General features: G+C 42.6%; 1 protein-coding gene across 1 annotated transcript; it reads right to left on the reverse strand.

Annotated features, from left to right (window-relative positions):
* Positions 1–21,383: 21,383 nt before the first annotated feature.
* Positions 21,384–24,433, reverse strand: LOC130291170 (protein spinster homolog 1-like). The gene is made up of 2 exons (XM_056539655.1): positions 24,280–24,433; positions 21,384–23,009 (listed from the first exon to the last, which is right to left on the reverse strand). The coding sequence occupies exon 2, from the start codon at positions 22,982–22,984 to the stop codon at positions 21,470–21,472; it is 1,515 nt and encodes a 504-aa protein (XP_056395630.1). The 5' UTR covers positions 22,985–23,009; positions 24,280–24,433; the 3' UTR covers positions 21,384–21,469.
* Positions 24,434–26,215: the final 1,782 nt, after the last annotated feature.

Here is a 26,215-nt window from a genome sequence, read left to right on the forward strand (position 1 = left end):
AAAGATAATGATGTTGATGCATAAACTGGAATTACCCTACTTGAACTGTAGTAGCCAAAACACATATTTAGATTTTTTTTGTTTTTTTTTATTAGTTTCTAGAATAGAATACTGGATGTTATTAAAACCAACCCACATCCTAAGACTAGGCAAAAAACATATTTTTCACTGGATGAGCATTACATGCCCTAGGAGACTTTAAACACCAGTTTGGAACTCCTTGGTCTCACGACAGAGGAGCACAGCCAACCCTGTGCTATAAAGGGGCTACAAAACCCACAGCAGCTGTCTACAGAGGAGGAATACTACTTTACAAGACTTTAAAGGGGACGCTTTGAAAAAAAATTAAGGAAATCTGTCATCAGTTTCACCTGCACAAACCTGTTGGTAGTGTAGGTAGTGCTCTGGTTTTCCAGCAATCTTCCACCATATCTTCCCTTCCGGGGCAAACTTAGAGCATGGGGAGAGCTTTGTGACGTCACAGCCTTTCTCTGCTGGGTCCTGCTGCTAGCAAAAAACAGCAGTGGCGTCACGAAGCTTCACCCATGCTCCAAGTCGGCCCCGCAAAAGAAGATATGTTGGAAGATTGCAGAAGAACCAGAGAGCGGAAAAGGACCAGGTGAATATGGTTGTCATCAGTGTCACCTGCTCTACCTGTCAGTACCAACAGATTAGGCTCCTATCACACTGCCGGTAGGAAACGGCAGTGTGAAGGCCATCGGGGGAGAATAGCGGGAGAAAAATACTGCCAAATACTGTCAAAAAACAACGGTGCCCGACAGCCTCCATAATAGTAAATGAGAGCCATCGGGACTCATTGTGGGCCGTTGCTCCCCATCATGAGAATGGCCGTTAAAGTCACACAAAAAAAAGCGAGACTTTAAAGGCCATTCTAGACGGGGAGCAATGGCAGTGTAATAGAGGACTTATTGCAGATGAAACTAATAACATTTTTTTTTTTTTTTTTTAAAGGACAGCTGTAGTGGAACACTTATATATTGCCGTTCCCGGGCCTCAAAAATAAACAAAATAAACCTCAAGGTCCGGCAGTGCTGACCTCATTCCACTTCCTGGGGACGGGGACGCCGCAGAGCGGTCGCTAAGGCCGGCTTCTTACATGACAGTGGACTCAGCCTATCACAGGCCAGGGCAGGACATCGCTGCGGCCGGTGATAAGCTGACGGCTCTGCGGCATCCCTGTCCCCAGGAAGTGGAATGACGTCAGCACTGCCGGACCGTGAGGCCTGTGCCGGACCAACGGGGGCTCGTAGGAAGCTATGTATAAGTTTATTTTGTTTATTTTTGATGCTCGGGCACGGGAACATATAAAAGTGTATAAATATATACAGTTGTCCTTTAAAGAGGTACTCCGGTGAAAAACTTTTTTTTTTTTAATCATCTGGTGCCAGAAAGTTAAACACATTTGTAAATTACTTCTATTAAAAAATCTTAATCCTTCCTGTACTTATTAGCTGCTTAATACTACAGCGGAAATTATTTTCTTTTTGAAACCCAGAGCTCTCTGCTGACATCATTGTCCATTTCCGGAACTGCCTTGAACAGCATATGTTTGCTATGGGGATTTCCTTTTACGCTGGACACTTCCTAAAATGGACAGAGATGTCAGCAGAGAGCACTGTGCTCGTGATGTCAGCAGACAGCTCTCTGTTTCAAACGGAAAAGAATTTCCACTGTAGTATTCAGCAGCTAATAAGTACAGGAAGGATTAAGATTTTTAAATAGAAGTAATTTACAAATCTGTTTAACTTTCTGGCACCAGTTGATTAAAAAAAAAAAAAACGTTTTTCACCGGAGTACCCCTTTAAATAAGAGGTTTAAAATTAATAAACTATTATAAAAACTTTTATCTTCTTCTCCCACCCAGCAGTGATTCAGAACAGAAGTTCTGATGGGTGCCCCAGTCTTGCCCCAAATGACCACTGCAGCCAATTAGTGGAAACTATGATGCCAGGAAGACAACATGTGACCGCAGAGACCTATGATTGGCTACAGCAGTCACATGTCAACTCGTAAACAAAGGTCAGGACGTATTTTGTGCAGGATTGGCACAGAATTGGAAGATGAGTGAAGGCTTTTGTGCTATTTTATTACATTTGAGCCTTATTTAATTTTTTTCAAACAGTGCATAATCCCTTTAACCCAGGAGTTGAGATCCCATTTTTTTTTATCTTGGGTATGATCTGAACACTAACCTTAACCCCTTAAGGACCAGGCCATTTTACACCTTAGGACCAGAGCGTTTTTTGAACATCTGACCACTGTCACTTTAAACATTAATAACTCTGGAATGCTTTTACTTATCATTCTGATTCTGAGATTGTTTTTTCGGGGCATATTCTACTTTAACATAGTGGTAAAATTTTGTGGCAACTTGCATCCTTTCATGGTGAAAAATCCCAAAATTTTATGAAAAAAATGAAAATTTTGCATTTTTCTAACTTTGAAGCTTTCTGCTTGTAAGAAAAATGGATATTCAAAATAATTTTTGGGGGATCACATATACAATATGTCTACTTTATGTTTGCATCATAAAATTGATGAGTTTTTACTTTTGGAAGACACCAAAGAGCTTCAAAGTTCAGAAGCAATTTTCAAATTTTTCACAAAATTTTCAAACTCACTATTTTTCAGTGACCAGTTCAGTTTTGAAGTGGATTTGAAGGGTCTTCATATTAGAAATACCCCAAAAATGACCCCATTATAAAAACTACACCCCCTAAAGTATTCAAAATGACATTCAGTAAGTGTTTTAACCCTTTAGGTGTTTCACAGGAATAGCAGCAAATTGAAGGAGAAAATTCAAAATCTTCATTTTTAACATGTTCTTGTAGACCCACTTTTTTTTATTTTTGCAAGGGGTAAAAGGAGAAAAATTTTACTTGTATTTGTAGCCCAATTTCTCTCGAGTAAGCACATACCACATATGTCTATGTAAATAGTTCGGCGGGCGCAGTAGAGGGCTCAGAAGGGAAGGAGCGACAAGGGGATTTTGGAGAGAACATTTTTCTGAAATGGTTTTTGGGGGGCATGTCACCTATAGGAAGCCCCTAGGGTGCCAAAACAGCAAAAAAAAAACACATGGCATACCATTTTGGAAACTAGACCCCTTGGGGAACGTAACAAGGAATTAAGTGAGCCTTAATACCCCACAGGTGTTTCATGACTTTTGCACATGTAAAAAAAAATTAAAAAAAAAATTACATAAAATGCTTGTTTTCCCAAAAATGTTACATTTTTAAAAAGGGTAATAGCAGAATATTCCCCCCAAAATTTGAAGCCCAATTTCTCCCGATTCAGAAAACACCCCATATGATGGTGAAAAGTGCTCTACTGGCGCACTACAGGTCTTAGAAGAGGAGTAGTCACATTTGGCTTTTTGGAAGCAAATTTTGCTCTGGGGGCATGCCGCATTTAGGAAGCCCCTATGGTGCCTGGACAGCAAAAAAAAACACATGGCATTATATTTTGGAAACTAGACCCCTTGGGGAACGTAACAAGGGGTAAAGTGAACCTTAATAACCCACAGGGGTTTCACGACTTTTGCATATGTTAAAAAAAAAAAAAAAATTACCTAAAATGATTGGTTTCCCCAAAATTTAACATTTTTACAAAGGGTTAAAGCAGAAAATACCCCCCAAAATTTAAAGCCCAATTTCTCCCGATTCAGAAAACACCCCATGTGGGGGTGAAAAGTGCTCTGCTGGCGCACTACAGGTCTCAGAAGAGGGGTAGTCACATTTGGCTTTTTGGAAGCAAATTTTGCTCTGGGGGCATGCCGCATTTAGGAAGCCCCTATGGTGCCAGGACAGCAAAAAAAAAACACATGGCATTATATTTTGGAAACTAGACCCCTTGGGGAAAGTAACAACGCGTAAAGTGAACCTTAATACCCCACAGGGATTTCACGACTTTTGCATAAGTAAAAAAAAATATTTTTTTTTTTCACTAAAATGTGGGTTTCCCCACAAATTTCACATTTTTGCAAGGGTTAATAGTAGAAAAGACCCCCCAAAATTTGTAACCCCATCTCTTTTGAGTATGGAGATACCCCATAAGTGGACATCAAGTGCACTGCAGGAGCGCCACAATGCTCAGAAGAGGAGTCACATTTGCAAACTTTGCTGAAATGGGGGGGACATGTCACATTTAGGAAGCCCCTAAGGTGCCAGGACAGCAAAATACCCCCCACATGGCATACCATTTTGGAAACTAGACCCCTTGAGGAATGTAACAAGGGGTAAAGTAAGCCTTAACAACTTTTGCATATGTCAAAACAAACAAAAAAACTTTTGCATATGTAAAAAAAAAAAAAAATGTTTTAACTAAAATGTGTGTTTCCCCCCAAATTTTACATTTTTACAAGGGTTAATAGCAGAAAAGACACCCCACAATTTGTAAATACATTTCTTTGGAGTAAGGACATAACTTATTTTTTGATGATTTAGGCTTGGCAGGTGCACAGCAGGTCTTGCTTGAGTGGGAGCACAGTCAGGGACCTTGAGATTAATATGGAGCCAGTATGTGGGACCCCCCCTTAAGGAGCGTTAATGGGGGGAGCACTGAGCCCTAAAATAGGGGAACACTATGGGGGACAATGGGCCGTAACTGGGGTAGGTGGGGTACAGAGGCCCGTAATATTCGGTACAGTGGGCCAGAAAATTATAAAACATAATAAAACAGGATATGTTCCCAGAATGATGACCCAGAGCTTAGCCAAAACTAAAAAAATATGCCCGCCCCAAACCCTATGATCTGAATCATCATTCTGGGAATGTGATGTGTGTGGCCGTCCCTAACCTGTTGCCTCAAATGCGCACCCGCTCATTTGGAGAGAGAGCGCTGCACATTTGAGGCAACATAAAAAAGTCCCCGATGATAGTGACTCAGTGACCTATGACCCATTTTTGACAAAACACCCCCAGAGGTCTTATCAGGTTTTTTTTTTTTTTTTTTAGTTTTTTTTGGGCAATTTAGTGATTTATGGGGGTTATATTTTGGTATACTTGGTACATTGGTCAAATTATGGAAAATTCTAATAAAAAGGGAAAATGTAGGGCTCCATGGAGTCGCCATGGAATTGGGGTGGTGGGCAATGAACCGCTGGGCATACAAGTTCGTTTGCTCCACCATGTGATTGACCAGGCTGTCACTGAAAAAAAACTTTAAAAAGTCCAGATCAGTGAAGCCAGCATGGTCAATCCGGATTCCTGAGTCGCCAACAAACTCAGGAATCCGTGGCTGATAACCCTCTGGGGGGCTCCAGACAGGGTCATCGGAAGGGGGCTCCGGTGCACTTGTCTGGGGGGCCGGACTCCTATTACAAGCGGCATTGCCACTCGTACTAGTGTCGGCCACTGGGTCACTCTCATGGGGGGTGCGTGGCCTCGCCTGGCGGCGTCTCCGCCGCCGTACAGGGGACTCATCATCACTATTAGATGATGAGGAGGGCGAGGAAGAACACAAAAAAGTAGGATCTTCCTCGTCCTCACTGGCAGATTCGGAGTCGGAGGCTAAAAAAGCGTAAGCCTCCGCTGCCGAAAATGCCCAGCGGGCCATCGCCTTTTTGCTACGGTGGCGGGGGGGGGGGGGGGGCAGTGGGGGGGGGGAGAGGGGGTTTGTGCGGGGGGGGGGGGAGTGGGGAAGTATGTACTGTGTGGTGCTTGGTGTAAAAAGTGTATAACAGTAATAGGAAAAAAAAAGCTGCGGCACAAAAAAAGGGGTGGCAAACGCAGCTCCCTGAACCCCTAATAGGACACGGGGTAAGGGATCAGACCCTAATAGGACCCTGGGGGACCTATTAGGGAGTCAGGGGGGGGTACTTTTTTAAAACTTTTTTTTACTTTTATAGAACTTTTTTTAACCTATTAACTCCTACCTGTCCCTGCAATCAGCTTTCCCTATTCTACGGCTCCTGAGGGGGCTCCGGCTCTGAGGGGGGATCCACGGCTTCTTCTCACTGCTGCACCCGCTGACTGAACAAAAAGAGCGGGTGCAGCAGCAGGAAGGTGCCGTTAACCCCTCCTCTGCCGCTCTGCTATTGGCCGGACGATCGCCGGCCAATAGCAATGTTGCTGGGGCGGTGACAGTATTGTCACCGCTCCCCAGCAACGGCAGGTGATTGGCGGTGAATTGTACACCGACGATCACCATTTATTACCGGGTCATCGGGTCACAAGTGACCCGAATGATACGAATCGCCGAAGATCGCTTGCGTGATTTTGCAAGCAATCTCCGGCGATCGCCGACATGCGGGGGTCCCGGGACCCCCCTAGGCATTTGCACGGCATGCCTGCTGAACGATTACAGCAGACATGCCGTTCCGATCTCTGCCCGGCGCACAGCAGAGACCGGAGAAAAACCTTGGTCCTTAAAGCCCAGGGTGCAGGGATGTTCCAGAACGTCCTTGGTCCTTAAAAGGTTAAAGGTGTACTGCGGTGGAAATATATATATATTTTTTTAAATCAACTGGTGCAAGAAAGTTAAACAGATTTGTAAATTACTTCTATTTAAAAATCGTAATCCTTCCTTTACTTACCAGCTTCTGTATGCTTCAGATGAAGTTCTTTTCTTTTTGAATTTCTTTTCTGTCTGACCACAGTGCTCCCTGCTGACACCTCTGTCCATGTCAGGAACTGTCCAGAGTAGGAGCAAATCCCCATAGCAAACCTATCCTACTCTGGACAGTTCCTGATATGGACAGAGGTGTCAGCAGAGAGCACTGTGGTCAGACAGAAAAGAAATTCAAAAAGATAAGAACTTCCTGTGGCACATACAGCAGCTGATAAGTACTGGAAGGCTTAATAATTTTTTTTTTATAGAAGTCATTTTCAAATCCGTTTAACTTTATGGCATCAGTTGATTAAAAAACAAATAAAAAAAAATCCCTCCAGAGTACCCCTTTAATGTAGCTGGCATAACAGATGCTATGGAGGCCAGTAGAGAGGACAAATAAAGACCAACAGGGGAATTTACCAAGACTAGTATATACATTTGCAGCATTTAGTTATGGAGAGTGGTGCACACCTGAATTTTCAAGATTTAACAGGAATTATTAAAGGGGTTTCCTATGAACAAGATATCCCCTTTTTACAGAACTGGTGATAAATATCTGATTGAATGAGGCCCCACTGCGCGAACCCTAACTGATCACAAGAATGGGGGTCCTACTTACCTTGTTTGAATGGAGCAGTGGTTAGGCATGTGCACTACTTCTCCATTCAACTTTATCAGAATGATGAAATTAGTCAATCACTGTTTTCCACCAGCATCATAGAGTTAAAAGAAACAGCAAAATGAATGCCTGACTGCTACATCATTCAATCAGGAGACATGAACCCCGATTCTTGTCATTAGTGGTGGTCCCAGCAATGGGGCCTACAGCGATTGATAGTAGATAAGTGTTTTTAATGGGAATTCCCTTTGAGTTATAGCGAAGCAGTGCTAATGGAGGTGTAAGGTTTGCAGACCAAGCAAAGACATTACATGAGACAAGTTACAAGCAGCAGGGAAGAGTAGTGCACAGCAGAGAGCCGGCTACATACTTTTGTGCGGGACCTCACATGCAAGAGCACTCAGCAGGCATTTGTCCAAATACAGTATTATACACAGTGGTGAGGTCGCTCATGCATATTTCGATTTAAAAGAGAATATGTTTGTTTCTACAGTGGTGCTTGGGAAAGAAGGCAAATAATCTGTTTTGAAAGTTTGTTTTGCTCAGAAATCATTACGGTGTCTGCATTACTGTCAGCAGTATAAATATACCTGCTGTTTGCTGACTGCAAAAATGTGTTTGTCCAGCAGTATAAAATCTGCCATTAATGATGACTTGAATTCTCAAGGTAACAGAGATAATTGCTCCGCCAGACAGCAACAAAGCTATTTCCTTAATGATCTTGTTTGTCTTCTGTCCCTGGGACTCCCGTTGTCACAATAAGAGTATTTAATTTGTCCGCTGTATAAATACCTACAAGCTGACTGTGTAAATGCACGAAGTACCAACAAATTTTCACCCTTGTATGCAAAATCCTTTGTGGTTCAATTCATATGTACTAATTTTAGCAAATAAATCATGAAATACATTACAATGGTCATCAAGGTGGAAATTACAACCCTTGGCGAAATATGGCTTCACCACATTTAGAGGATGTTCACCCGCCTTCTTTGTTTCGTAGCAATTAAAAAAAAAATCACAGATACCAAAGAAGACAAAGAAGACAATGTTTAATAGATGAACATGCTGACTTTGTGAAACAGATGTTTGTCCAGATCAAAAAGAGGGAAACATTTATGGAATCATTTAATCATGTTAAGGAAAATGGAATCATCAAGGTGGTTCTTCCTTGATGAATTGGAAGAGGTTACTACCTGCTGGGTTGACAAGCGACACATGTCTGGAAGGCTGGTGGCTCACCATACAGAATTGGGAAATGTCACGCCCCTCTACACAACACCTGACACCTGGGCTCCCCGCTTATACCTATGGGGCCAGTTTCGCGACATCTACACAAGTTGGCCAAGATCAGTTTCATTGTTATCTTCTCTCTGTATCCCAGGGTCCTTCATGTTGAACACATGTGACTTCTAATACTGTTTTTGTAGAGTACGTAGATCTTTTGCTCTGTTTTTCACATCTGTACGCATTATTCTTTGTCTCTCAATTACATCGTATGTAAATGTGGTCCTTTCCACCTATGTCTTGTGTTATGTCTTATTGCATGAGAAAGCTGTCACCACAAAATGTTGCAATTTTACGTAAGGGCCCACTTTTGTGGAAAGATGTTCCATAGCACAGCTGTGTGTTTTTTTCGATCTCTCAACTCTTTGGTTATATCCATTACTGTGAGAAGGAGATGGACCACCTGAGTATGGCACCTGAATTTACATTTGACTTATTGGAGATGTGCTGTCTGGCTAATGGAATTATTCATTTGTGCAAGTATAAACATAATAGGAAAGTTATAAAAGGAAAAACAGCATAAAGAACACGGCAAGGTGTAAAGAAAGAAAACTCAAACCAATATGCATTAGGTGAGAACAGGAGCCAGTGTTCAGAGAGAGGACTGTAAGTATCTGGCTGATTGAAATGGCATTTATAGAAAAGCCAAACGGTAAACCAACAATTACACCTAAATAGAAGATAAAAAGACTAAAGAGAAGAATCATGAAGTGTAGAGGTGAGCGAATCAAAGTTGACGAACCCAAATTCGTTACGAATTTCAGGAAATATTCGATTTGCAATGAATGCAATTATCGCTGCGATTCTATCACGCAAATTGCTTAATTTAACTCCATTTACTGCGGTGCAGGCTCCAGGGCATCAAAATGGCGGATCCACATTTCAGTACATGGGGAAAGGAATGCTGGGAAGGCGGGAAGGCAAGGTGGGAAGGGAAGTAGGCGGGATGACCCTGAATTACATGCAGGATGCAGCCTATCAGCAGCCAGTCACCCCTGTGATGTCACAGTCCTATATAATAAGCAGCCATCTTCCTGCCAGTCACTTCATCACAATACACTGCAGAAGGATTATAGGACGCAGAGCCTGTGTGTATGTGTTACAGCAGAGAAAAGCGCAGTCCAGCAGCGTTTTACATCCTCCTAGTCATATCAGCGTTCTCGTGGCCAGAGAGCATTGTTTTTTTCACTTTCTTCGGCATAGTATTACAGAGAGGGGAAGATAGCTGTGTGTTACCTCATATATTTCAAGAAGCTGCCTCAACTTCATAAACCTTAGCAGAGGAGGCAGGGATCATTTTTCAGCTAAATTCAGTGTCTTTGTTCCACAAAAAATAGTTTGCTGGTTATACTAGTCTGTAGACGGTATAATACCCAGCAGTCCATTCCTAATAGTCTTTGACAGAGTGCAATTTTGTGTTTAGTACACAGCTTTTCTTGGCTGCAGCACTGTTGTGTACTGCTGGTGTTTTACAAAAATGTTTTTTTAAAGGGTACTGTAGCACATTTTTCTGCCCTCATAAGTGCATACATACATGTAAGTACTGTGCTATTTTGTACCTGTTAATCTGTCAAGGGCCTACATACTGTAAAAGGACAGACAAAAGTAATCACTGGCTGGTGTTTTACAAAAATACAGAGTTTTTAGGCATACTGTAGCACATTTTTCTACCCTCATAAGTGCATACCGCATATGTACATATAAGTAGCGTACTATTTTTTACCTGTTAATCTGTCAAGGGCCTACATACTGTGAAAGGCCAGCCAAAAGTGCACAGCTGCTGCTGTTCTAGACAAATACGGTTTTAAACGTAGTGAAGCGTATTGTACTCCCCTTATATACGCACTAAGTATGTCAGGCAGAGGAGTGCAAGGACGTGCACAGAGGAGTGGCAGAGGCCTAAATCCTTCAGGCAGAGGACGCAGCAGACTAGGGGCGAGTGGCAGCAGGAGTCGCAGCGAGAGGGCTGAGCTCCCGTTATCAGCTAGCGGTTGTGTATCGACCAGCAACCCATCTGCCGTCGTCGATTGGTTAACACGGTCCTGAAGCAGACACTGATGAGGAACATCAGTGACGTGCAGACACTTGTTGATGATGATGAAACGGATCGCAATTGGGAGCCGGGTGCAGAAGGGGCTTCATCATTAGGAGAAGAAAGTTGCAGGTTGCCAATGAGGCAGCAGCTGAGCCTGCAAGGCGGTAGCATGGTTGGCAGTCAGCGTGGTGGCAGAAGTGGAAATTCTGGAGCCAAACTTGCCTGGGGGGAACCACCTGCTTCGCAGCAGCCTACCTTCCCGGGAGATAGTGGAACAGGGGTTACTGGAGATGGCGGCAGTAGCAGTCAATTAGTGTGGACTGTTGGTGGGAAAATCAGCTACTCAGTGGTGTGGCAGTTTTTAATCAAGCATCCGAAGGAGGTTCACATAGCCACATGCAAGATATGTCAGCAGAAGGTGAAGCATCGCCAGGGTCCCAATGTTGGCAATACGGCCCATAAAGTAGCCTGGGAGAACCGTGGCTTCGATGGAGTGGTCCAGCCTGCTGCCTCACCCAGTGACACACCACTGCCTCTTTCAGCCAGGCAAGGCTCCACCACCTTTGCCGAAGGGAGCTGTGTGTCATTCCCTCCTTCTGTCGCTCCAGATGCTCCTGCTCCTCCTACTTTTAGTCAGCCATTCCACCAACAGAAAAGCCATCACTGATTTCTTGATGATCCAAGCGGATAGGGGTACTCCCCTGTACAACTTCAATGTGAACCAGTGGTAGCTCATATGTGACATCTGCCGTTTGCTCAGGCCCTTTGTGGAAGCCACATTATTAGTAAGTCGCCAGGATTACGGGATGAAAAACGTCATTCCACTGCTTCATTTCTTACAACACGTGTTGGAAACGATGGCTGGTCAGAGCACTGGAGACATGGCGCCTACATCTCACGACCACATGAGCCCTGTGGGGGCTGAACTGGAGGAGGGGGAGGGGCACAGTGGAGCACAGTTTAGGTTTTGCCAAATGGGTGTTTTTTCTAGTAATCTGACAGGAGAGGAGGAGCAGGAACAGCCAGAGGAGCTAGAGGGTTATGAGGAAGGCGAGACAGAGGACCCAGACACACCGTGGCGAGACAGGGAGTCCCTCCGAGTCACTTGCACAAATGGCATGATGCATGCTCACCTGCTTGCGTAGGGACAGCCGCATTGTCACCATTCGGCAGTGGGATGACTTCTGAATCTCCACCTTATTGGACCCTTGCTACCGCCACAAAATAGGGGCCTTTTTTACACCCACTTAGAGGGATGACAAAATTACCTACTACAGAGGCATCCTATGTAGTCAGTTGGCCGATGCCTATTGGCGCCAGCGTCCAATGAATCGGAGGGCCCCCTGTACTCACCTTCCACTGCCATGGCTGCTGGGGAGGGGTGGGGTGGCAGGAGCAGTACCAGCTCCATCAGCAGTAGCCTGAGTCTACAGTCGTTGATAAGTAGCTTTCTTCACCTGCATAGTGAAGCAACTCATCAGCAGCAGGTACACCTGGAGCAGGACCTGAACCAGCAGGTGGTGGCATACCTTGACATGCCCATACCAACCCACCTTGAAGATCCGTTGGACTTCTGGGCAGCCAAACTTGATTTGTGGCCACAACTAGCAGAGTTTTCCCTGGAAAAGCTGATCTGCCTGGCCAGTAGTGTGCCATCAGAGCGGGTGTTTAGTGCAGCGGGGGCCATAGTCACCCCAAGGAGAACTCGTCTGTCCATGAAAAATGTTGAGACACTGACCTTTGTGAAGACGAATCGGGCATGGATCAGCCAGGATTTCCAACCACCAATGCCTGAGGCATCAGAGTAGATTGACCATGGTAACACGCCAGCACTTCACAAATATGGATAGTGCCAAACAGATTTAAGGCACTGCTCCCCAGTTACAAACATTCCTCCGCATTATTCCTTTATTTACCCATCTTCGTCACCGGGTACTGGTATTGCCACCCACCGCACCACCCTGTCACCGGGTCACTTTCAGAACTCCTGTTGCTGCTGCTGACACCTTCAGGCTGCCTCATTCAGCCACTATATGGTCTCTTCTCATGCTTCAGACACCACCAGGCTGTGCCATTCATCCAATATATGGTTTACTGATGCTTCAGCCAGCTCCAGTCTGTGTCATTCAGCAACTACATGGTTTTGTGATGCTGCTGGGCCTAGGACATTACCACTATATGTTTATGGTAGCACTAGGTACCATACATCTTCAATGGAAACTTAAAAATTCATCTTTTATTCTTAGAGATTGTGAGGCCCTATTGTTTCCTCATCTGCCACAAACTCCAGGCAGTCAATTAGCCACTATATGGCCCAATCATACTGATGCCACCTCCAGGCTGTCTCATTCACACACTATATGGTCTCTTCTCATGCTTCAGCCAACTCCAGGCTGTGCCATTCAGCCACTATGTGATCTCCTCCTACTAATGCCACCTCCAGGCTCTGTCATTGTGCTGGCACATTATATAAAAAAATTTAAAAAAAATCAGAATTTTTTTTATCTCAGAATTTTTTTTTTAAACAGAATTTTTCAAGGCTCTCAGCACACTTCTTGATCAAAATGTGTCCCCCCCCCCCCCCCCATCCACCACGTGGAGGTGGCCGTTTTCGGATGGGTCCCCGTATGTTAGGCACCCATCCAAAAACGGCCACCTCCACGTGGTTGATGGGGGGACACGTTTTGATCAAAAAGTGCGCTGAGAGCCTTAAAATATTCTGATTAAAAAAAAAATTCTGAGATAAAAAAAATCAGAAAAAGTATTATTATTTTTTTTTTTATATATATATAATGTGCCGCTGCAATTTTTGTGTTTGTATACTTTGCATTTGCCACAGCAGCATGCACCCGTGTATTAGGAAGTTGTGCTGGCTATTTGTGTTTTTTGTTTTCTGTCATTGTGCTGCCATGTGAAATGTGACTCCTTGTTAGATTTGGTCCTTTGTACCCACACGCCGGGCCCGGGACACTAAAACTTGGGAGTTAAGTTAAGTTCCATTTCAAAACCCTCAATTTTAATTTAAAAATCTTACATTTCTATTTAAAATTCTTAAATTTCAATGGTCTCCTCATGCATCATCCACCTCCAGGCTGTGCCATTCAACCACTATATGGTATTATGATAGGAATGTCATCACTAGAGATGAGTGAATTTTTGAAAAACTTGATTCGGCCGATTTCTGGCCTACAGAGAGCCTCAATAGGGGTGTAGAACACTTTGCCTTGCTGTAACACACATAAGGTGTGTGCTGGGTTAGTGAAATAATACTGTTATTCAGTATGACATGCAGATCAGAGGTGTCGCTATTAAAATCACTGTCGCAGAGCGGCACAATGACAGAGCCTGAAGGTGGCATCAGTATGAGGAGACCATATCAAGGGCAGACATATCGCCTGTGCAGCCGGTTCAGCTGCACAGGGGCCCAGCGTGAGAGGGGGCCCGCTGCCCTCTCCAGGTCCGGCCCCAGAGGCGAGTATTAGGCCACATACCACCGCATACTCCCCGACCACAGCAAGTTTGACAGCACCCGGATGGACGCTGCGTTCAACCACCCCTGCAGCTAGTGGCGTCTCTGGGGGGGGGGGGGTTTAGGGGGGCCAGAGGGGGCCACGGCCCCCCCTACATCATGATTGCCCCCCCCCCTTGTGCCCCCCCTAGCAGCAGTAGGTCACTAGCAGCTCTCATGGCAACCAGTAAGGGGCCCGAGCCCCCGCTGCACCCCCGCCATCTACTTCGGCATCCTTTTTTTTAAATAAATCTTCAGCCTGCAGCCCTGTCACCACGCAGGGGCCGCGCTATGCAGACTGGGAAGAGCAGACAGGAAGCTCCTCCCCCTCTCTCACCCCCCTGTATGCTGGACCTTGTGGAGCAGGCCCGCTGTGTGTATACAGGCCCGGACACCACCAGTATGGAAGACTTACCTGCCCAGTGCCCACTGCTGATGCTGCCCTTTTAAAGTAAGTAACTTGCTTGGGGGAGAGGGGGAAAGTTGTAGGAGACAGTGGGAGGTAGTTCAGTGTTTCCCAACCAGGGGGCCTCCAGCTGTTGCAAAACTACAACTCCCAGCATTCCTTTGGCTTTATGAGCATACTGGGAGTTGTAGTTTTGCAACAGCTGGAGGCCCCCAGGTTGGGAAACACTGATCTATCTATCAATCAATCTATTATATATCTATCTCCTATCCATCTATCTATCTCATATCTATCCATCCATCCATCTTTCTATATCCATCTATTTATGCATCTATCTATCTATCTATCTATCTCATATCTATCTATCTCATATCTATCTATCTCATATCTATCTATCTCATATCTATCTATCTCATATCTATCTCATATCTATCTATCTCATATCTATCTATCTATCTATCTAACTCAGATAGATGAGAGATAGAAAGGTAGATGGATGATATATAGATAGATTGATACATAAATAAATATATATATATATATATATATATATATATATATATATAGATATAGATATAGATATGAGATAGATAGAAAGATAAATCGATGATATATAGAGAGATGATATATAGAAAGATACATATATAGATGGATAGATAGATGATAGATCGATAGATAGATGATAGATACATAGATATGATATAGATGATAGATAGATATGATATAGACAGATAGATAGATTAGATAGATAGATAGATTGATAGAGAGGAGATAGATGGATATGATATAGATACATTTTTATGATATAGATAGATAGATCAGTTTCCCAGCCAGGGGGCCTCCAGCTGTTGCAAAACTACAACTCCCAGCATTCCTTTGGCTTTATGAGCATACTGGGAGTTGTAGTTTTGCAACAGCTGGAGGCCCAACTAGTTGGGAAACACTGATCTATATCAATCATCTATCTATTATCTATCTATCTATCCAAAAAAAAAAAATCAATAGACCAGCAGCACACAGAAAAGTTAGTGCAAAAAAGGTGGAGATTTATTGCATTATCCCAGTGTACAAAAGAAGCGACGTTTCAGCGACCTCTCGTCGCCGTTCTCAAGGAGCTTGAGAACGGCGACGAGAGGTCGCTGAAACGTCGCTTCTTTTGTACACTGGGATAATGCAATAAATCTCCACCTTTTTTGCACTAATTTTTTGTGTGCTGCTGGTCTCTTGCTTTTTTCTAGTACAAGTGAACCTCTCACCAAGGTCCACACCCAGCGTGCACCATTGCATTGGTTTTCTTAATTTTGTTGTGCTGCTCTTCTGGAGTTTTTTTTTTTTATCTATCTATCCATCTATCTCCTATCTATCTATCTATCTATCTATCTATCTATCTATCTATCTATCTCATATCTATCTCATAACAATCTATCTATCTATATCATATCTATCTATCTATCTCATATCTGTCTATCTATCTCATATCTATCTATCTATCTATCCATCTATCTATATCCATCTATTTATATATCTATCTATCTTTCTATTTATCTATCTATCTCATATCTATCTCAGATAGATGAGAGATAGATGAAAGATAGATAGATATGAGAGATAGATAGATGATATATAGATATATAGATAGATATGAGATAGATAGAAAGATAGATTAATAGATGATAGATAGATAGATGATAGATATGATATAGATAGATAGATGATAGATAGATATGATATAGATAGATAGATAGATAGATAGATAGATAGATAGGAGATAGATGGATAGATGGATGATTGATAGATAGATAGAGCAGTGTTTCCCAACCAGGGGGCCTCCAGCTGTTGCAAAACTACAACTCCCAGTATGCTCATAAAGCCAAAGACATGCTGGGAGTTGTCGTTTTGGAATAGCTAGAGGCCCCCTGGTTGGGATACACTGATCTATCTATCTATCTATCTCATATCTATCTATATATCTCATATCTATTATCTATCTATCTATATATCATCTATCTATCTATCTACAAAACTAAAGATCCAGCGGCATTCCCAGATAAGGTGCAAAAACCAAGTGTTTTATTCCCCCATGTATGTGTGACGTTTCGATAGCATCCCGCCATCTTCATCATACGTACAGTTGTACATTCTGTAGTCTCTGTGACATCACTGTGCTTCATAATAAACTGTGACATCACTGTGCTTCATAATAAACTGTGACATCACTGTGCTTCATAATAAACTGTGACATCACTGTGCTTCATAATAAACTGTGACATCACTGTGCTTCATAATAAACTGTGACATCACTGTGCTTCATAATAAACTGTGACATCACTGTGCTTCATAATAAACTGTGACATCACTGTGCTTCATAATAAACTGTGACATCACTGTGCTTCATAATAAACTGCGACATCACTGTGCTTCATCATAAACTGTGACATCACTGTGCTTCATAATAAACTGTAACATCACTGTGCTTCATAATAAACTGTAACATCACTGTGCTTCATAATAAACTGTGACATCACTGTGCTTCATCATAAACTGCGACATCACTGTGAATCATAATAAACTGTGACATCACTGTGCTTCATAATAAACTGTGACATCACTGTGCTTCATAATAAACTGTGACATCACTGTGCTTCATAATAAACTGCGACATCACTGTGCTTCATAATAAACTGCGACATCACTGTGCTTCATAATAAACTGACATCACTGTGCTTCATAATAAACTGTGACATCACTGTGCTTCATAATAAACTGTGACATCACTGTGCTTCATAATAAACTGTGACATCACTGTGCTTCATAATAAACTGTGACATCACTGTGCTTCATAATAAACTGTGACATCACTGTGCTTCATAATAAACTGTGACATCACTGTGCTTCATAATAAACTGTGACATCACTGTGCTTCATAATAAACTGACATCACTGTGCTTCATCATAAACTGTGACATCACTGTGCTTCATAATAAACTGTGACATCACTGTGCTTCATAATAAACTGTGACATCACTGTACTTCATAATAAACTGTGACATCACTGTGCTTCATAATAAACCGTGACATCACTGTGCTTCATAATAAACTGACATCACTGTGCTTCATAATAAACTGTGACATCACTGTGCTTCATAATAAACTGTAACATCACTGTGCTTCATAATAAACTGTGACATCACTGTGCTTCATCATAAACTGTGACATCACTGTGCTTCATAATAAACTGTGACATCACTGTGCTTCATAATAAACTGTGACATCACTGTGCTTCATAATAAACTGTGACATCACTGTGCTTCATAATAAACTGTGACATCACTGTGCTTCATAATAAACTGTGACATCACTGTGCTTCATCATAAACTGCGACATCACTGTGAATCATAATAAACTGTGACATCACTGTGCTTCATAATAAACTGTGACATCACTGTGCTTCATCATAAACTGCGACATCACTGTGCTTCATCATAAACTGTGACATCACTGTGCTTCATAATAAACTGTGACATCACTGTGCTTCATAATAAACTGTGACATCACTGTGCTTCATAATAAACTGTAACATCACTGTGCTTCATCATAAACTGTGACATCACTGTGCTTCATAATAAACTGTGACATCACTGTGCTTCATAATAAACTGTGACATCACTGTGCTTCATCATAAACTGTGACATCATTGTGCTTCATCATAAACTGTGACATCACTGTGCTTCATAATAAACTGTGACATCACTGTGCTTCATCATAAACTGTGACATCATTGTGCTTCATCATAAACTGTAACATCACTGTGCTTCATCATAAACTGTGACATCACTGTGCTTCATAATAAACTGTGACATCACTGTGCTTCATAATAAACTGTGACATCACTGTGCTTCATCATAAACTGTGACATCACTGTGCTTCATCATAAACTGTGACATCACTGTGCTTCATCATAAACTGTGACATCACTGTGCTTCATAATAAACTGTGACATCACTGTGCTTCATAATAAACTGTGACATCACTGTACTTCATAATAAACTGTGACATCACTGTGCTTCATAATAAACTGTGACATCACTGTGCTTCATAATAAACTGTGACATCACTGTGCTTCATAATAAATAATAATAAACTGTGACATCACTGTGCTTCATAATAAACTGTGACATCACTGTGCTTCATAATAAACTGTGACATCACTGTGCTTCAAAATAAACTGTGACATCACTGTGCTTCATAATAAACTGTGACATCACTGTACTTCATAATAAACTGTGACATCACTGTGCTTCATCCTGTAATTTGATGTCACTGTGTATAACAACCCTGTAGTGACACAGGGTTTATTATTCTTGAATGCTGACTTCACTGTGTATATTTTCCCGGTACAATGACATCACTGTATAGTTACCCTCTACTGTGACAACACTGCATTTATTAACCCTGTAGTGGCAAAACTGTTTATTGTCCCTGTACAGAGACATTACTGTTTATATTAACTCTGAACTGTGATGTCACTGTGCATATTTACCCTGTATTGTCACTCGCAGTGCAAGGTAAATATGTACAGTGGCATTAGGGTATACAGGCTTAATATATACAGTGATGTCACAGTGCAGTGTAAGTATCAACAGTGATGTTGCAGTATAGAGATAACACACAGTGATGTTATAGTTCAGAGATAATATACACAGTGATGTCACAGTACAGGGATAATACACACAGTGATGTCACAGTACAGGGATAATACACACAGTGATGTCACAGTGCAGTGTAAGTATCAACAGTGATGTTGCAGTATAGAGATAACACACAGTGATGTTATAGTTCAGAGATAATATACACAGTGATGTCACAGTACAGGGATAATACACACAGTGATGTCACAGTACAGAGATAATACACGCAGTGATGTCACAGTACAGGGATAATACACAGTGATGTCACAGTACAGAGATAATACACACAGCGATGTCACAGTACAGGGATAATACACAGTGATGTCACAGTACAGAGATAATACACACAGTGATGTCACAGTACAGGGAGGGATTATATACACAGTGATGTCATAGTACAGGGATAATACACAGTGACGTCACAGTACAGAGATGATACACACAGTGATGTCACAGTACAGGAATAATACACAGTGATGTCACAGTACGGGAATAATACACAGTGATGTCACAGTACAGGAATAATACACAGTGATGTCACAGTACAGGAATAATACACAGTGATGTCACAGTACAGGGATAATATACAGAGTGATGTCACAGTACAGGGATAATACACAGTGATGTCACTGTACAGAGATAATACACACAGTGATGTCACAGTACAGGGATAATACACAGAGTGATTGCACAGTACAGAGATAATACACAGTGACGTCACAGTACAGGGATAATACACAGTGATGGCACAGTACAGAGTTAATACACAGTGATGTCACATTACAGGGATAATACACAGAGTGATGGCACAGTACAGAGATAATACACAGTGATGTCACAGTACAGGGATAATACACACAGTGATGTCACAGTACAGGGATAATACACAGTGATGTCACAGTACAGGGATAATACACACAGTGATGTCACAGTACAGGGATAATACACAGAGTGATGGCACAGTACAGAGATAATACACAGTGACGTCACAGTACAGGGATAATACACAGTGATGGCACAGTACAGAGTTAATACACAGTGATGTCACATTACAGGGATAATACACAGAGTGATGGCACAGTACAGAGATAATACACAGTGATGTCACAGTACAGGGATAATACACAGTGATGTCACAGTATAACCATCTCACAGCCGGACCACCATGTAATTTCAGCAGAAAATAAAGCAGGGCCTCATGTTCAAGTTTCGCCTAAGGCCTCACAAAGTCTAGAGCCGCCTCTGGTCGGCCCTACCATGGGACCCGGTGGGACCATAAGTCCCAGGTGGCACTTTTCAGGGGCGGCATTTTGCTGCCCCCTTTTTTTTTTGTGCCTGGTAGGTTCATGGTAGGGTTGGTGCCGCCGCTGCTCACTGTTCTAAAGCAGCTGCGGGGTATAATAGCGCACTTTAGACAGTGAGTCTGCCTCCGGCCGACCGGGGTCTGACGAGGGAAATCTGACTAATGTGGGAAATCTGTGCTAACTAATGTGGGGAAACTATGCTACCTAATGTGGGGAAAGTATGCTACCTAATGTGGGAAAGCTATGCTACCTAATGTGGGGAAACTATGTTACCTAATGTGGGGAATCTGTGCTACCTAATGTGGGGAAACGATGCTACCTAATGTGGGGAAACTATGTTACCTAATGTGGGGAATCTGTGCTACCTAATGTTGGCAAACTATGCTACCTAATGTGGGGAAACTATGTTACCTAATGTGGGGAAACTATGTTACCTGATGTGGGGAATCTGTGCTACCTAATGTGGGGAAACTATGTTACCTAATGTGGGGAATCTGTGCTACCTAATGTGGGGAAACTATGCTACCTAATGTGGGGAAACTATGTTACCTAATGTGGGGAATCTGTGCTACCTTTTGTGGGGAAACTATGCTACCTAATGTGGGGAAACTATGCTACCTAATGTGGGCAAACTATGCCACCTAATGTGGGGAAACGGCTACCTAATGTAGGGAATCTATGCTACCTAATGTGGGGAAACTATGCTACCTAATGTGAGGAAACTATGCTACCTAATGTGGGGAATCTATGCTACCTAATGTTGGGAATCTATGCTACCTAATGTGGGGGGCTTGAATGAGCTGCGGCATATGGGAGGCCTTAATAAATAATTAGAAACTTATACAGCAAGTGACATATGGGGGTCCACCTGAGTAAGTGACACATGGAGGGGGGGTGCTGAACAATTGATGTTTTGGGGGGCCCTCTGCTGTCTGTGTCCGCCCCTGGGTAGAGAATAAGGGGTAAAGTGGAACATAGAACAAATGCAGTTATTTTTTTCTTAATTTTTTTTTAATGAAGTAAACGAGATAAAGGTAAGCAATGACTTTTCCTCAGTCTGAAGCACGGTCCTCATCGGCAGGAAGCAGTGAGGAGGAGGAGGATGACGGAGGTTCTGATTCCATCTCTGCTTCTTTTTCGTCCCTCTCTATATATAGGGCCGTGGCCATGAAGAAGGCCCCTCCGATGACTGCCATTATGGTGCAGGTCATGAGGGCATACTCCAGGCTGCGGTATTTCAGAAGAGGGGATTTGGCATATCCTCGTTCGTAGGTGTCAGATATCAAGCCAATGAGGTACGGGCTGCCGGCGTCACCTAGGAGGTGATAGATTGTCATCTGCACGGCCAGGGCTGAAGATCTCCTCCACGGAGTTACTACTTTTAGTATAATGTCAGATATGAGGGTGAAATTTACTGACAGAAGCGTCTCTCCGATGAAGATGAAGATGTTGGTGGCAACGAGGCTGATGTTGCCAAAAGTCAATGCCAACAGAAGAAAAGGGGCGGAGAGCATCATCGCGCATCCACACACAAGCGGGTCCGCCCGTGGGTTGGATTTGCGATATCTTTTACTTATCTCCGTCCCTACTACAACTCCCAGAATGCCGGAAACGACTGTAACCACACCAAATATTAGGATGTCGTGATAGTCACACGGTTCAGCGCGGCAAGGGTCCTTCTCTTGTAGGAGTGTTCGTGCATGGGTCAGGTATGACGGACCCCATACACCTATGGCTCCCACTATGAAGGATACCGCCGTCGATCCCATGGTGGTTAACATGAAGCTTCGATTTTTAAATAGTTTTTTCAGATCTGTCGCCCATTTGGCAAACTTCTGGGATTTGTTGTTCTTCTTCCCGTTTGTAGTCGTTCTTGGAAGCTCCTTTGTGACCAAAATCATCAAAGCCACAGCTATGAGGCCCAGGCCAGGGGTGACCCGAAATGCCCAGTGCCAATCGCCCCTTTTTGCATCAGTCACTTTGGGCCCGATGATGTATCCTAGTCCGCAGCCCACAGGTATGACGGAGTAAAACACGTTCAGCATGCGGGTCCGCTGGTCACTTGTAAAAAGGTCTGCAATGATGGAGGGGGCGATGGTGCAGAAAGTCGCCTCTCCGGCCCCAACCAGCCCACTCGTCAGCAGGAAGAGCAGGAAGTACCCGTCAGGGATGAATGACAGGGTAAGTGTCATGCTCAGCCAAACGATGACTCCTGCGCAAACAGTATATTTCTTATTACAGTGGTCGCCCAAATATCCGGCAATTGGTGCGACCAGCACGTAGCTTCCAATGAACAATGTATTCAATAAGCCGGACAGACTAGCATTGGTGTCATATGCTTTCTGTATATAAGGCAGCACCCCCGCCACGCTGGAGCGATTTGCATAGATGAGCAAATTAACAAAGGCGAGGATCACTACGGTGATGATGGAACGTGCGGTGGACATCACGCTTAGAGATGGCAGGTTCTGCCTCTCAGGGATATCACCCTTTTCTACATCCATATCACTATGGTCCTCCATTGCTTCTTCCTCCTCCTTCAGCAATGGGTCTTGTGGAGAGGCCATGGTCACAGGTCAGAGCCTGAAAACACTAGAGAGAGAGAGATAAGTGAACACATTAGACAACATGTCATCATTCCTGTCATTATACAATAGATCCTTCATACAGAGCAGAAATGTCCAGCACAGAACCACAAGATAACACTAAGACCATCGCAGCCTCAGAAGAAGACGCTTCTCTATAAGTGTTTCATATGGAGACGTCTTCCCTGAGGTTACCAATGTCTGATAACCCTGAACCTGTCCAGTCCTAGTAATATCTGATAACCCTGAACCTGTCCGGTCCTAGTAATATCTGATAACCCTGAACCTGTCCGGTCCTAGTAATATCTGATAACCCTGAACCTGCCCGGTCCTAGTAATATCTGATAACCCTGAACCTGTCCGGTCCTAGTAATATCTGATAACCCTGAACCTGTCCGGTCCTAGTAATATCTGATAACCCTGAACCTGTCCGGTCCTAGTAATATCTGACAACCCTGATTTTGTCCGGTCCTAGTAATATCTGATAACCCTGAACCTGTCCGGTCTTAGTAATATCTGATAACCCTGAACCTGTCCGGTCCTAGTAATATCTGATAACCCTGAACCTGTCCGGTCCTAGTAATATCTGATAACCCTGAACCTGTCCGGTCCTAGTAATATCTGATAAACTCGAACCTCTCCGGTCCTAGTAATATCTGACAACCCTGAATCTGTCCTAGTAATGGTGGATTGTAAGGGCTTGGCTGTATGGTCACTGGGCAATGTGAACTTCATACTGTAGATACAATTGGGCTATCCTGCTATATACATTTACTAATAATGAACCTACCCCACCTCATTGGGATCTATCCATCCCCTTTATGACTTTCTGCCACTAGTTGATTTGAAAATTTTCCCTTTCGGAGTACCCGGAGTATTTCTATTGTTAGTACACACAGAATTCTATTATATAATATTATATCTCTGCCCTAATCTTTCTGTTATTCTTTTACTACACCACCAAATCTTTCTCATAGACTTATATCTTTTAGAACTTCATGAATTAGGACTCTTTTTCTTGGGGGCTTTTTTGGGCATAATTGCATTTTAGCAGTTTTGCAAGAAAAAGCTCTGGTCATGATACTATCTGTGTGTTTTATTATGTTTAATGCATAAGCCAAGTATTGTCACAATGCTATGAGAAATATAACTTTTGTTATTTATTTTGGAAATTAATTTCTTGTTTTTTTTTTGCTAAAAAAAAAGCAACAACAATAAAAAAAAACTGTCAAACAAAAAGCCCTGTGTATTTATGAATAGAAGAGGCTGAGACTTACCTTGTGGTTCTCTCTTCAGAAAAGGAACGGTCAAAATCTTGAATTCTCTATCGCAAATAGAAACTCTCTAACAAACACTTTGCACCACAGGTTGTGAATGCAAAACACACTGAAGAGACTGCAGCCGGCGCGCACCTCCTTGTACAGCTTACGGTGACATCATCACAAGCATGTGTGACATCACAGGGTTCTAAACCATCTTCAGGTATGTGTATATCTGTATAGTAAATGTGAGTAGCCATATTAGTCCAGTGATGCAGATTGTAATACCTTTTTTTATTGGACTAACAGAATTTTGTAGAGACAAACTTTTGAGATTCCTCCCTGATAATTTATAAAGTCCTTTGATCATTAGTCCTTGTCTATTGGACTTGATAAAGGGAGGAATCCTGAAAGCTTGTCTCTACAAAATTCTGTTAGTCCAATAAAAAAGGTATTACAAGAGACTGCAACATATTTTTTGATTTGTGTGTATATATATATATAGTTCCAAGCGTGAGTAGGTGCCTCAAATCCACAGAATATTTAGAAAATCTCATCAGTATATCCGAGATAGCTGATAATGCCAGGTTTTTCGGAATACTGGAATAGAGCGATTCAATGTCGCAAGTAAGCCACGACAGAGAATTGCTCCATGTGAATTTAATTTAGGCGTTTACTAAAAATTCAGATTGTTCAGATACCACGGACACTAGCGGGGACTCAGAACCGCAATATGTGAACACTCACAAGAATCGCAATGCGCGTTGGCAGAAAACATAGGAAGAAGAGCTTCGGAGCGTAACAAGGACAAACGGAAAAAGTAATAAAAGAGGATTTTCAAGTCATTAACATTTCTGCACAAATCATTACAGATGAAGAAACCTCGGTCCTGTGGAAAGGACTGGGTTTCTCTCCTACACATCATTTTGATGTTTATCGGACAATTTTGGATATAAATAAATTTTTGAGAATTTTAACAGTTAAGAAACATTTTTTTGTGGAAAATGCTGATGAACCATCGGACCCACCTCAACTTTCTATAAACCCTGATTTACCACTAATGCATACGTTAGCAGAACAAATTGCTTTTAGAGATCTCTGTCTGCTTGAAAATAGTGGGAAATCAATTTGTAATGAAGTGAATACTGCACATACCTTCTCCACTAAAAACCAAAATTTTTACCCCATACAGACCAGACCAGCAATTTTTGATTGGTTCCAGGACCTTATCATGAAAGATTTGGTTAATCTACAATCAAAAGTAATGTCCAATACAACTTGTCCTAATTTGAATAAAAAGGAGGCTGCTGCCATAAAGAAATTAAAGAAAAACAAAAATTTGACAATCCGATCCGCCGATAAAGGCAGCTCGGTAGTATGTATGGACACGGGACTGTATATCAATTCAAATGAAAATCTACTATCTGATGATAAAACTTACCTTAAACTTTGTGGGGATCCCACTGAACCTTTTAAAAAAAGAACTGTTGACTCTGTTGGAAGAGGGGAAAGCCAGATCTATTTTGACCCAAAAAGAAGTGGATTATATTTTCGTGCCTGCTCCAATTATTCCTATCTTCCACTCGCTACCCAAGCTGCATAAGGACCGATTCCCGCCGCCGATGCGTCCGATCGTGGCGGGGATCGGATCCCTTAACGAGCACCTATGCGAGTGGTTGGACTCAGTACTGCAACCTCTGGTTATGCAATGCCCAAGTTATATCAAGGACACTAAGCACTTGCTAAAAATCATGGATGAATTGACATGGAGCGATTCTCTGTCGTGGCTTACTTGCGACATTGAATCGCTCTATTCCAGTATTCCGAAAAACCTGGCATTATCAGCTATCTCGGATATACTGATGAGATTTTCTAAATATTCTGTGGATTTGAGACATTACATTATTGAGGTGGTAGATTTTGTGTTAAAACACAATTATTTTATGTTTGGTAA

This window comes from Hyla sarda, chromosome 9, assembly GCF_029499605.1.
Source record: "Hyla sarda isolate aHylSar1 chromosome 9, aHylSar1.hap1, whole genome shotgun sequence".
Taxonomy (NCBI): Eukaryota; Metazoa; Chordata; class Amphibia; order Anura; family Hylidae; genus Hyla; species Hyla sarda.

Coding starts and splice junctions, on each gene's coding strand:
- LOC130291170 (XM_056539655.1), bottom strand. CDS start 22,984: ATGGCCTCTCCACAAGACCCATTGCTGAAGGAGGAGGAAGAAGCAATG.